The sequence below is a fragment of the Aspergillus pseudotamarii genome (genome assembly GCF_009193445.1).
Source record: "Aspergillus pseudotamarii strain CBS 117625 unplaced genomic scaffold BDV38scaffold_11, whole genome shotgun sequence".
Lineage (NCBI taxonomy): Eukaryota > Fungi > Ascomycota > Eurotiomycetes > Eurotiales > Aspergillaceae > Aspergillus > Aspergillus pseudotamarii.
Genome location: NW_022475025.1, coordinates 593,501 through 606,749, shown reverse-complemented (window position 1 = coordinate 606,749; position 13,249 = coordinate 593,501). Strand labels below are relative to the sequence as shown.

Here is a 13,249-nt window from a genome sequence, read left to right as displayed (position 1 = left end):
GCCTGTGCCCCCAAATTGAAGTGGATTTCGTCACAACTTGGCGTTGGTAACTGGGGCTTTGCACAACGAAGGTGTCTACTGTGCATAACGGGACTATGCACCGGGGTAAAAAACATGCTTGTCACTGCCAGGTAAAGTTTGGCCTGGCTAAGGCCTTGCAAGTGGTTAACTTTGACAGCGGAGTGTGGATGAACCGTCTAGACAAGCAATAATAACTAAACCATATGACAGGCCGACAATTTTTTTAATGCCTCCGCTTAAGGGATTGAAGCTGGGGCTTTACTTGAACTAGGAGAAGTTATCGTTACGGTGGTAGTCAAACAAGAAGCCTCATTAACTATATTAAACAACCTATAACATTGCGCCCTGGACATGTCCTTCCGCAGGCATGTCAGGCAACGGGTAGGAAAGGCTACTTGCTGCAGACGCAAACGGTCCTAAAGTCAAGCCCAGCTGTTCATCTGTCCAGAGCTGCGTCACAGCCGCATCTTTCGCATCCCAGACCCCCATCCGTTGCCAATCCGATCCCTTACGCAGGCCCAATCGACTCCAAATATCCACTAACGCACCAACCAGTGCATCTTGCTGCGCAGCCCCGTGAGCCCCAGTCGGAGAAATGCGGACACGCTCCATGTTCACAGCCACCGTAGGACTATTTATCGCTTGCACGTAGATATGGTACTCGTCGAACAAGAGATCGGTCACCCGTCGGGTGAGCTCAGCATCGCCGATCATGAGAGGCACCAAATGTGACTGGTTCGGCAGCACGGGCAAGTCGTACGCCGCCATCTTGCGCTTCACGGCGGCGACATTTCGCTGCAGCGCGATGCGACCGTCCGGATGCTGCAGCTGGTGTTGGATGGCGGCACGGCCGCCGGCCATGACAGCGGGTGACTGGGTCGTTGTGAAGATGAAAGCTCGAGCAACCGACCGAACCAGATCAATTAGCCTTGCTGAGCTGGCGATGTAGCCGCCCATGGTACCCAGACCTTTGCTCACGGAACCCGAGATGACATCCACTCGCTCCATGGTCGTTCGCCCTGTTAGTCGACCTGACTGGTGTGCAGAGAAATCAAGATGTTCTGCGATGCCGGCCCCGCGAGGTCCGTAGAGGCCGATTGCGTGGGCCTCGTCCATGAAGGTTATCGCACCGTACCTTTCAGCAAGGTCGCAGATGGCGGCGATTGGTGCAATTGTGCCTGCTGGGGGGTTAGCATATGTTCAAATCGCAACGAGGCACCATTTGCATACTGACCACACATGGAATAGACGGATTCGAATGCGATGATCTTGGGAACCTCAATGGGATACAATGCCAGCAAGGCTTCCAAACTGGCCAAGTCATTGTGCTTCCAGACATGACGCTTGGCCTTGGAATGGCGGATGCCATCGATCATCGAAGCGTGGTTCAGCTCATCGGAGAAGATGACGCAGTCGGGCAATTGGGATCCCAACGTTATGAGAGCAGCCTCGTTTGCGGCAAATCCTGAGCTGAAGTACAGGGCCGCAGGCTTTTTGTGTAGTTCTGCGATACTGGCCTCCAATGTCTCCACTAGGGAACTATGTCCAGCGATGTTTCGTGATCCGCCCGAATTAGCGCCATAGGTGTGTAAAGCGTCTTCCATAGCGGTTATCACGGCCGGGTGACTGCCCATCGCCAGCTATCAATGTTAGCATCGTCTGCTTTTACTTGGTGTAGAAAAATGTGCCCATTAATGCGCATTGTACATACATAGTCATTGGAGCACCAAACATCGACCTTCTTCCCGGTACGGTTGCATCGCGCCAGAGGAAATTGGTCCTGTAGACGGGTTATACTGCGGAAATAACGGTATGATTGATCTTTCTTCTTCTTGTCAAGGACATGTTGATACAATTCCTCGTAAGGAAAGGCTGTAGCTTGGTATCTTGGAGCGGTGCTGCGCGGTGGCAACGCACCGACAGTACTCAAGTCGATATGAGTCTCTCCTGCAGGTACCGAGCTAGCTGCTGCAGCAGTACAGTAGCAGTGTGTATGCGCGAACAAATGACGACCAACATATCGTGCCAGCGGACGATGACGGACTGGGGAAATCATAGTAAATGATCGACTTGTTGTCCAACAACACCCGGAGAAGGGTGACTTGTGCTTTTTGTTCTTCTTCACTTGATATCTAGTGACACTGCCCCCTTGCCCCAGAAGGGTTTCAAGGTGTCATTTCTGGCAGTCATCCTGCGAATGATTTCCTCTCTGGTATAGTTTAGCGATATTATACGACCCGATAGTATTGGTTCCAGGACTAAGGTTTTCCTTAATTCCTCCCTACTAAGGAGGCTGGGTGGAAAGATCGCAGGATAGTCGCGGAGTCACCGGTTGTAGCATTAGTTGAAATAGCCCGTCGGTGACTCCGACTACCCTCGGTGTCCGTCTCAGCTCCAAAGCCGAACAATATGCAATTTTATCCGCATAGGAGATTAAAGAAGTGAAGGATAGTGGATGACCCTATCCCGGAATTGGTTAGATATGAAATTTTAGTATACGGTTTAACCGTACAAGCTTGAGCCCGTCTGGTAATCACTGATTAATCAAGCCCTATTTGTTCGTTCGAGAAAAAAAAAATTGAAAATAAATTAAGAAAAAAAAATTTTTAAATCAAAAAAGAAAAAGAGAGAGAGAGAGAGAGAGAAAGACAAATGGATACCTACAATTCTAATTGCGCTAACGGCGTTAGGGCCTAGATGAGCGGGCTCATTCAGGATACCGGTCTATATTCCATACGGGCTGGCGCTGGAGTGAACGAGAGAAATGGGATCAAATAGCTGCTTATAGTTATGGAATACATATGACCAGCAACGTTTCTCTCAGTCATTCATAACACCTATCTAGTTCTCATCACCCAATACTACTCCCTGACTTACAGGAACTATCCCCCTCATGGAGGCTGTCTCACGGGTATCGCTCAGGATGTGCCCATTCTTACGCAAGACATCGCCTGCTACCCTGAGGTCGCTGTCGACCAGCACACAGGTGCATCATGGCTCCCTGTCGAAGCTCCAGGCCATTGCCAGTCGCTGTCCCATCATGGACAAAGCATTGGCCGTGCAGAGTGTAAGGGCTGGTCGACAACTCTCTAGCACTTTAGGGACTACCCGAGCATATCACTCCCATATGGGTCACACTCGTCTGGCACATTCTCACTCGGGTTTCAGCAGCGGGACCCCCTTCGATTATGAAGCCTTTTACCAGCGAGAGCTGGAGGCAAAACACAAGGACAATTCCTATCGATACTTCAACAACATCAACCGACTGGCCAAAGACTTTCCGTGCGCACATATGGCTTCCCCTGAAGACAAAAGAGTAACTGTTTGGTGCTCCAACGACTACCTTGGCATGAGCAAGAATCCTCATGTCCTCCAGAAGATGCACGAGACTCTCGACACGTATGGTGCCGGCGCAGGAGGCACCCGCAATATCTCCGGCCACAACCAGCATGCTGTAAAACTTGAGGAAACTCTTGCTCGTCTTCACCGGAAAGAAGCCGCTCTAGTCTTTTCCTCCTGTTATGTGGCCAACGATGCTACGCTCGCCACGCTTGGGAGCAAATTACCAGGCTGCGTGATTCTCTCCGACAGCAGCAACCATGCTTCGATGATCCAGGGTATTCGGCATTCGGGCGCTCGAAAGATGATCTTCCGCCATAACGATCTGGTAGACCTTGAGGCAAAGCTCGCCTCTCTGCCTCTGCATGTCCCTAAGATCATTGCCTTTGAAAGTGTCTATAGTATGTGTGGCTCCGTGGGTCCAATTGAACAGATCTGCGACCTAGCAGACAAGTACGGCGCTATGACCTTTCTCGACGAAGTCCACGCCGTCGGCTTATATGGACCTCATGGTGCAGGTGTAGCCGAACACCTAGACTATGAATCCCACGCGAAAGGCATCACGACTGAGAAAACTATAATGGACCGGGTCGACATTATTACCGGCACGCTCGGCAAGGCCTATGGCTGTGTGGGTGGCTATATAGCCGGCTCCGCGAAGATGGTCGACACCATTCGTTCGCTGGCACCCGGTTTTATCTTCACGACCTCTCTTCCGCCTGCCACGATGGCCGGCGCCCAGGTCTCCGTCGAGTATCAGATGTCCCACAACGGGGACCGCCAGCTTCAGCAGCTGCATACCCGTGCTACAAAGGCTGCATTGCAGGCCATCGGGATCCCCATCATTCCAAACCCATCCCATATCATTCCGGTTCTGGTTGGCAATGCCGAGCTGGCCAAGCGTGCTTCCGACATCCTGCTGAATGATTGGGGAATTTACGTCCAGGCCATCAACTATCCCACTGTTCTCGTCGGCGAGGAAAGACTCCGCATCACCCCTACCCCAGGCCATGTGAACGAATACCGCCAGCATCTGGTCACGGCTCTAGATGCGGTCTGGTCCGAACTTGGTATCCGGAGGACTGAGGGTTGGGCTGCCCAGGGAGGGTTCCTTGGAGTTGGTCAAGATCACACGGGTAACGAACCACTGTGGACAGATGCCCAGCTTGGTTTAGAGGTCCTCACCCCTGATGTGCAGGGAGATTCCTTTGGTTTGAATCATTCCGAAACTTCTTTCGATATGGAACACATGGAGGTTGCTGGGGGCAGTCCTAGCGCAGTAGGCCAAGCTCTTTAAAATTCATACTTAGATGGAAAAATAAAGTCTTGCACAGTATCTTGGACCCGCTGAGAGGTAAACTGGTTTTAAGTTCGCAATCTTTGTCACGGTCAAACGGGTTTACGAGCCGTGTATAAATGATCCAAACCGGGGAAATGAACAAGAGAAAAATATCCTCATTCGTGGTAACGAATATGGAAAAGTCATCCTAATAGACCCTTTCCACAGACCTTTCATTAGATTTCTAATATCATACAAGCTATATTTTGACGCCTCCGATGAGCTTTGCAATCTCTCGAGCTCCCCTAATCCCCGCGGTCAATGCCCCCTCCATGTAGCCCTTCCACTCGACCGCAGTCTCGGTGCCGACAAAATGCACATGTCCGTAAGGCTCTGTTAGGCAATCGCCTTCTTTGGTCAGCACCGCCGGGGGCGTATAGGGGCATGGGCAGCCTAAGCTCCACTCTTCGGAAGACCATTGTTGCTCAATATACTCCACTGGGTAGTGGGCATCGTCGCTCGAGAATATAAGGGCCAGTTGCTTCAATGCTGCTGCCTTCCTGTCAGCTGCAGGTAATCGAGACCATTCTCGCCCAGGTTGGCCAGCGATGAAGCTTGTCAGGCGAAAATGAGACCGGGAATCATCGCTGGTATCTCGAGTCGCCGCCGCGGGCCCCAGAAAGGACTGAGAGGCTCCGCTGAGGCCGTTCTCTCTCCACCACGGCCTGCTGTAGGATGCCATGACCTTGGTATAATATCCCAGCGCTGTGTTTTGCACCAGAAACGCCTTTCTGGGAGGCAAGGGAGGATCGAAGTTGATCTTCTTATACAAAGGGGTGGAGAAAGCAACGATGACCTTGCGGGCTCGGAAAACTAGTCCAGTCGTGCTGTAAACATCCACACCGTCTGACTTTTGTATGATCGACTCGACTGCTGTGCCCAGTCTGATAGTTCCCTGGGGCATAGATGCTGCTAGTCCCTCAGCAATTGACTGCGTGCCTGTCGTGACAGTGAGGTATCTACCCTGCACTTTACCCGACCTCATCTTCATCAGTCCGCCCTGACTCTGGCAGTAGACGAAGAAAGAAGCAGCACTCAAGTCACCCGGCTCGCAGCCCAGCATCACTCGTGTCCACACGGCGACTGTTGCCAACGTTGCTGGCCCACCTCCGCGACTGCGGACAAAGTCTTCGAGGGTGATATCATCGTGGTCGCACTGATGAGGCCTCGTGAGGTCAATGTTTTTGTACTCCTCCTCGAATATGTCTTTCATGTGCTGAATAACCACATCCTCGCCATCTGGTAGCTAACACCATTCATCAATAAGCACTTTCCGGTGTGTCACCCGAGGGCAATTCACAAACTCACCAATGGTTGCTCTCCATACGGGTGTCTGATCACTGTCTCGTCAACTTCACTACGTTTCAGATGCAGGACTGCATCCCCTTTCACCTGGACCTCCGTGAACTCGAGGCCCAGGCTCCGGGCGAGCTGGTACACGTGTGGTTGGGTTGTGTCGTTGAGCCACTCCGCGCCCAAATCCGCTACACTGTTTCCATTGGGTCCGGCCAGGATACTCCAAGTCTTTCCGCCGATTCGCGACCGGGCTTCCAGAACAACTGTTGTAACCCCTGCTTCGTGTAGCAAGCGCGCGGCTTGTAGGCCGGATAAGCCTGCACCAATGATGACCACCTCGGTGGTTTCTGGATCATATGCCATAGTAGAAAAAGGCTTGGTCGGAATTATTCCGCGCGTATGTAGAACGCAGGTATTGCAGTGAGAAACCAGCCCATCGCTAGGAACAGATTGCGCACGCCGTATATCAAGTGGGAAACGAGCAAAGCTGTCGACGAGAGGCCCATTGCAACGGAAAATACAAACTAGCGTGGTGAGAGGCTCGGGGTCAGGGCGGGACATCCGCTCTGAACGCAGCTCGGACTGTCCGAACATCGACCCATGCTAGCTGAACGATGGTTAATCTGTAGCATTGAAGACAAGAGTGATGGATTTGGCTTCTCGGCTGCTGTAACCTAAGTAAGGTCTACTACTAATTTAGCATTATTTGTGCTTTTCAATTATGTATGCTAGCACACAGCCCTATACGGTGTTGGTTAGTATCGCACCCATCAACTTAGTATAAGTAGATCCCTGTATTTCCCGTAGTGAGTGAGGACCATCACAAGAGCCAATACATACAGTATTCCTACGCATCCACCATGACTGAGACTGACCTTACTCCATGGCCCCGCGATGGCACTGCCAGCATTGCCAGCCAGCTCAAGAGCGGGTACAACCACACAGTGTCGGCCATGTGGCAGGCTGAACGGCAATTACACAAGGTGAATACCAATTCTTAGGCCATCCCAGCCCTATTTAGGCACTGACCGAATCCAACAGTCGATGTTTATCTACCCCGTTTTCCTCAGTGCCGACCCCGACCTGGAAGAACCCATCACCAGTCTCCCCAACCAGTACCGACGAGGTATCAACAAGCTGATACCATTCCTCGCCCCTCTAGTCGCCAGGGGCCTTCACTCGATTATACTATTCGGCTCGCCGCCGAGCAACGACAAAAAAGATGCTAGTGGCTCCATGGCCGACAGTCCGGATGGTCCCATCATGCCGGCCATCCCGCTAATCCGAGAGGCCTTTCCGGATCTATACTTGGTTGCCGACGTGAGTCTCTGCGAGTATACACACCACGGACACTGCGCGGTGGTGTTCCCGGATGGCACAGTGGACAACGAGGCGTCAGTGGCACGTGTGTCAGACATCGCTCTATCGTTCGCCCAGGCGGGTGTCCACTGCGTCGCACCTTCCGACATGAGCGACGGCCGTATCCGCGCCATCAAGCTCAAGCTCCTCCAGCACCGACTCGAGAGCAAGGTCGCCATCATGTCCTACTCCGCCAAGTACGCCAGCTGTCTTTACGGGCCGTTCCGCGAGGCTGCCTCCTCCGCGCCGGCCTTTGGGGACCGCAAGCGCTATCTACTGCCACCGCCGGCACGGACCCTAGCCCGCAAGGCGATGCTGCGCGATATGCAGGAGGGTGCCGACATGATCATGGTCAAGCCTGCTTATCCCGATATCCTGAGCGATGCCAAGAATGTCTCCACCGTGCCGGTCGTCGCCATGCAGGTGTCCGGTGAGTTTGCCATGATACATGCCGCTGCCCGCGCTGGAGTGTTTAACCTAAAGGACATGGCGTTTGAGTCGACTGAAATTATTGTTCGCTCCGGGGCGGATGCTATTCTCAGTTACTTCACTCCAGAGTTCCTGGATTGGTTGTGAGTTGAAGGGGGATAAGTAATGATTTTGGCCATTTCTGTATGAGTGTATATAAAAATATTTCCTTTGTATGACTGCTTAGGTCAAGCAATTTCCTACGACATAAAAAGAACCTCCAAAATTGATTTTAGTTAGTGAGAGATATGAAAGAATAATTTATTAGTCGTCCATCAACTTGTTATACGGATGTCTTTTTATTCAAGAAAACCTAACCGGGGGGTCCGGCAATACAGTTGAGGGTCACGAGGGCGGTGGCAGAATTTGGGACCTGGCCTACAAAAAATAAGAAAAAGAATATATAAAAAAAAAGCAGAGTTTTTATAAATTATTATTATTAATATATAAATTACTACATATCTAATCAAGATTTTTTTTTTACTTAACACTTTTCCTTTTTAACTGTCATAGGTACGGAGTATATTTGGTTGAACAGGTCCCAATCAATCGTAACCTGTACCCTAACGATATACGTACTAGTATTCTGTATGTCCGACGGGAGTAAGACCCCTAAATTACTACTGCTACTAGCGCCAAAACTCCTCTGAAGACCAGTTCTGAAATGTTGACATGGAACCATCCCTAGTAGGGTAGTGACGGTCCTTCTCCTCCATTCCGGGCCATTCTGCCCTTGCCAGCTAGAACCCGCACCGCCGTCATGATTGGCCTTACCAGGCCACTAACCACTGCTGTTGCTTTTCCCCAGTCCGCGAGTTCCACTTCTGCCACTGTGCAAAGGATCGAGGCGCTGCTCAAGGGTGCTGTCTTGCGCACTCTTGTCTCAACGTTTCGCTAAGGGCATAAATTAGAACGATTTGCCAAATCCCCTCACGAGAAAAACATTTCTTCTCTCCAATTTTTCCCAATCCAACCCAATGCTTCTTCACCTTTTGCTCTGTTCTAACCACAGCAATAATTGACCTTTACCTTACCTAAGCAAATAGGAAACGCGGTGGATCCTGCGCTTCACATGACGCAGACCAATCATTAGACATAAATAACTCCCGCGCTGTTCCCCTCTCACATGCTTCTGCCCCAACCCTTGAACCCTCGCCGCTTTTTCAACATTTTGCTCTGCTGAGTCTGAATCATGGATCGTGGACTTTCAACAAGCACCCGAATCGATGATGAAGGCCTTCGGGAGAGGCATGTGGCCTCTCAGTCCACTTCGACTCTTAGTCCCGAGGCCCTCACGGCCACCGGTGACGTAGAGCTCAAGGACAAGGCTGGTAAGGACTGCAAAACATTTGGTCGGACACCTGATGGTACTAGTAAGTGGTGATCTTCCTCGAAAATCAATCCCCTATCCGATGCATTGGTTACACAAACTGGAGGAATTGTGCAATTGTTGTGTATCGGTGCCTGTCGTTGCGGGTAAATAAGCTAATTCATGCCCCTCAACAGTATTCACGGTGCCGCAAACTCATGACATGGTCTCTCAACTCTTGTCGCCCTCGGAACCAAAGAATCTTTCTGACGTGATTGTTCTTGCAATCCTTGGTGCTCATATACTTCTTTTATGGCAGCTTCCTACCGGTGCGAAGGTGCCTGTTTTTGCCATTATCTACCTTTTCTGGCGTGCGGCCTACAACGCCGGAATTGGATGGCTTCTCCACAATCAATCGCACCACAAAACACTAGTCCGCTGGGCTGAGAAAACCAAGGTCTTTGTGAACCCAGCTACGGGCAAGAACCCCCATCCTAACCTGTACAACTTTTTCAAGCGGGAGCTGGAAACTAAGATCCCCGAGGACTATTCATTCGATAAAGCCCCAATTGAGTATAACACATGGCTCGTTTTTAGACGCCTTGTGGACCTGATACTAATGTGCGACTTCGTGTCGTATTGTCTCTTTGCGATAGCTTGTAGTCACCACCCTGTCAACGAGAGCGTGCTGATGACTGTCCTGCGATGGTCCGCCGGCATCGTGTTGGTGCTGTTCAACCTTTGGGTCAAGCTCGACGCTCATCGGGTGGTAAAGGATTTCGCCTGGTACTGGGGCGATTTCTTCTATCTCATTGACCAGGAACTCACGTTCGACGGCGTATTCGAGATGGCACCCCATCCAATGTATTCGGTTGGCTACGCTGGCTATTACGGTATATCCCTGATGGCCGCGAGCTACAAAGTGCTTTTTATTTCTATAATCGCCCATGCGGCTCAATTCGCTTTCCTAGTGCTGGTCGAAAACCCACATATTGACAAGACGTACAATCCTCCACCGTCCCGCAAGCGTGCAGCAGAGCAGGAAACTGGATCTGTCTCGAGCCGCATTGCCGATTCTCCCATTGCGCCAACGCCGGTTGATGAACAAATTCCCCACGCGCCAACCTTTTCAAGCAGCCCACCGCAGTCAGTCCACGATCTATTAGGGCTCCACAATCTGGATCTGTATCGGATAACGGATACCTCATCTGTCCTTATCCAGTTCCTTGTATTCGCACTCACAGTTTTGACACCCTCTACACCTTGGTACCAATTTCTTTTCGTAGCAAACGCTGCTGTATGGAGACTTTGGTTCTCGATCGGTGTTGGGTACATGCTTCATCGCCAGTCGAATCATAAGGCGTGGACCCGGCACTTCGTTAAGTATGGTGAAACTCCCCAGGAGGCATGGAGCCAGTGGAAAGGCACATATCATTTGAGTATGATCATGTGCTATGCCAGTTTCATTGCTGCAGTATGGAAGATGTACACCTTTCCTGCTGACTGGGGGTACGGCCTGGTCTTGCTCCGCCATGTCTTGGGCGCAGGCCTCATTAGTTTACAAATTTGGACTTCGGTCAGCATCTATGAGTCTCTTGGTGAATTCGGCTGGTTCTACGGTGACTTCTTCTTTGATGGCTCGTCAAAGTTGACGTATAATGGTATCTATCGTTTCTTAAACAACCCTGAGCGTGTACTGGGTCTGGCCGGCGTCTGGGGTGCGGTTCTTATCACCAGCAGCGGAGCCATAACATTCCTGGCGCTTCTCAGCCACATTCTCAGCCTAGCTTTCATTCAATTTATCGAGCGTCCGCATATGCAGAAACTGTACGGTCAGAGTCTGCGACAGGATGCGGGGCTTGTTAAGAGCTTGAAAAAGTCACTGCCACCCACTCTTAGACAGCTCCACGGCAGCGTGGATAAGATCTTCGACGAGTCATTCGAGTTTATCGAAGAGATTATCGAGACGGCACGACCGAAACTTGCTAATGGTGTCAATACATTCGTGAAGGATACCACTGCACTCTTCCAGAATTACCCCGCCCGTGTCACCATCTCACGCATTGACGAAGATCTGGCCGGATACGATTCGCGGGACTATTCCCTAGAAGTTGAAGGCACTGATTCATCCTCTTTGGCCGAATATGATCAAAGCACTGGTAGAGAGGGCGCTAACGCTCGCATGCCTCTTGACAGACGTGGTGACCTGAAAAACCTCGTGTTCGAATATGGTGCGCCGATTCAGGTTAAGTGGACTGCACCTTTACATCATAGCAAGAAGGATTGGATTGGCTTGTACAAGGTCATCGATAATACATCTCGTGAAGTTACCCGGGTTTCCTCTCAAGGAAGGTGGATTGCCGTCAATGAAGGCGCCTACGATAACTTAACATGTGAAAAGGGAATTGTTAAAAGCGATGTTGTTATCAAGGCTGCACAACAGCAGGATGGGGACAAGCGCGATCTTGCGACCGGTGAGGTTATATTCTCAGGTGACAAACTCTTCTGGACACAGGGCGTCTTCGAATTCCGCTATCATCACAATGCCAAGCACAATGTCATGGCAATCTCAAGACCATTTGAGATTCGCATTGGTCGATATGAAGAGGAGGATGACCATGAACTTACACAAACATCTGTGGAGAGGAGCCTGTTGCCCGTCATCCGCAACTGCTTCGATCGTGATCCGGAGATCGCCCCGGAGGCCGTAGACGAGTCGTTCGGAAGTTTGGTGGACCGCGATGGTAAATTCGCTAAGCGGGTTGTGTTTGCCGTACACCAAATGTGAGTAATACTTCTCCTGTATAGCGATTTTCGTCGCACTCATACTAACTTTTGGCCGCAGGTTTGGTATTGAATTCGCTCCTGGAGTTGTTCAGGCCGATGGGACTGTCCGGAACCTCGCCTGGAGGGTTTGCAATGCAAAGAAGGTCTTGGTATGCACATATATATATCCCAAGACCACCGCTTAATCACTAACCTCGCGCCCTCTACAGGCTCCTTACAGCATGTCAAGGGACGGCGCGTCCACCCCGACCGATAGGAAAGAGTAAGGTGTAACAGTTACTTGGTGTTCCTCTAATCAACGATATGATATACTTGATATGAGCCACGACAAACCTCTAAACATGGTTGTGTCGCTTATTATTCGGAAGGACGATTCTGCTGAGATTTATCGCAGTAACGTAAAATCATCAGGAGAGCGAGAAAGGGATGAGAAGCAGCGGTGGTCAAGGGAGCGAGTGGAAAGACTTGCTTACTTTTTCTGCATCCAAGATGTAGTTGTTTACCTATCTATGCATAAACTTAGTCCCGTACATATTATGAAAATGCAAGACAATTTTTCTTTTACGACTACATGGTCTACAGCAATAGAGGTAATGGGCTAAGGAATTTCAAACGAGTTAATTTCGATTATTTTGCCAAAGTTGGCCAACACATTCGCGTCTATATAGTAGTCGAGCACAAGTCTACAATCTGTCCATCTGTCAGCACAATGTGCCATCAAGAAGCGCAGTGTGTAATCATAAGGAACTACCCGATATACAAGGCAGTTGTAACGAATTGGTCAGCCAAGCCGGTTAATTCATCCCATCCCCTGCCAATCGCTACCCCTCTCCAAGCTGTCAAAACGAACAGCAAGTCGAGGCATAGAAATTGACACAAGTCAAGCATAGCATACAAAGCCAACAGAGACAGCACAGACATACAACGATGTGAGCCCACAATCCGAAACTCCACAACCTTCCTCCCACTCGTCACGCCATCTTTCGACGGCAGACAAATGGTCCAGTATAAGGGAGATGGATGAATGGATCATTGTATTAGACACTGCGTGATAACTGACGCAAGCTCGAGGGGAGATTCTCCATTGGAGATCATTGAATGGATTGACTAGTTGTCATCATAAAGGTTGGGTGGTAGGTGTTTTTATGTGTGGTGACGTTTTGCATACCTACTGGTTGTTTTGTTTTGTAGAGATGAGGCGTGATTCCTGTTATGATTCTTGAAGCTGTCAGCGAAATGTTCCATGGCATCGATAAGTAGATGACAATGTGTGAAGCTTCGAATGGTATCAGAAGGTTTGGTATGGTTGAGTTTTCTTCAATGTATTTGCA

At 50.3% G+C, this 13,249-nt stretch overlaps 5 protein-coding genes across 5 annotated transcripts; 3 read left to right on the top strand and 2 right to left on the bottom strand.

Moving 5' to 3' along the window:
• Positions 1-257: 257 nt before the first annotated feature.
• Positions 258-2,077, bottom strand: BDV38DRAFT_280116 (5-aminolevulinate synthase; the record flags this gene model as incomplete). Its single annotated transcript, XM_032059219.1, has 4 exons — positions 258-288; positions 359-1,199; positions 1,256-1,661; positions 1,733-2,077. 4 exons carry the CDS (start codon positions 2,075-2,077, stop codon positions 258-260), a joined length of 1,623 nt encoding a protein of 540 aa, XP_031916686.1.
• An 837-nt stretch (positions 2,078-2,914) lies between these two features.
• BDV38DRAFT_280115 (pyridoxal phosphate-dependent transferase) lies at positions 2,915-4,657 on the top strand (the record flags this gene model as incomplete). The annotated part of the gene is made up of 1 exon (XM_032059218.1): positions 2,915-4,657. One exon carries the CDS (start codon positions 2,915-2,917, stop codon positions 4,655-4,657), a length of 1,743 nt encoding a protein of 580 aa, XP_031916685.1.
• A 241-nt stretch (positions 4,658-4,898) lies between these two features.
• Positions 4,899-6,358, bottom strand: BDV38DRAFT_280114 (flavin monoamine oxidase family protein; the record flags this gene model as incomplete). Its single annotated transcript, XM_032059217.1, has 2 exons — positions 4,899-5,945; positions 6,008-6,358. The coding sequence occupies 2 exons, from the start codon at positions 6,356-6,358 to the stop codon at positions 4,899-4,901; spliced, it is 1,398 nt and encodes a 465-aa protein (XP_031916684.1).
• A 228-nt stretch (positions 6,359-6,586) lies between these two features.
• Positions 6,587-8,057, top strand: BDV38DRAFT_240037 (uncharacterized protein). Its single transcript, XM_032053844.1, has one exon. It carries the CDS (start codon positions 7,040-7,042, stop codon positions 7,928-7,930), a length of 891 nt encoding a protein of 296 aa, XP_031916683.1. The 5' UTR covers positions 6,587-7,039; the 3' UTR covers positions 7,931-8,057.
• A 614-nt stretch (positions 8,058-8,671) lies between these two features.
• On the top strand, positions 8,672-12,337 carry BDV38DRAFT_20086 (phosphatidylethanolamine N-methyltransferase). The gene is made up of 4 exons (XM_032052448.1): positions 8,672-9,195; positions 9,329-11,915; positions 11,977-12,067; positions 12,128-12,337. Exons 1-4 carry the CDS (start codon positions 9,015-9,017, stop codon positions 12,182-12,184), a joined length of 2,916 nt encoding a protein of 971 aa, XP_031916682.1. The 5' UTR covers positions 8,672-9,014; the 3' UTR covers positions 12,185-12,337.
• The last annotated feature ends 912 nt before the right edge of the window (positions 12,338-13,249 follow it).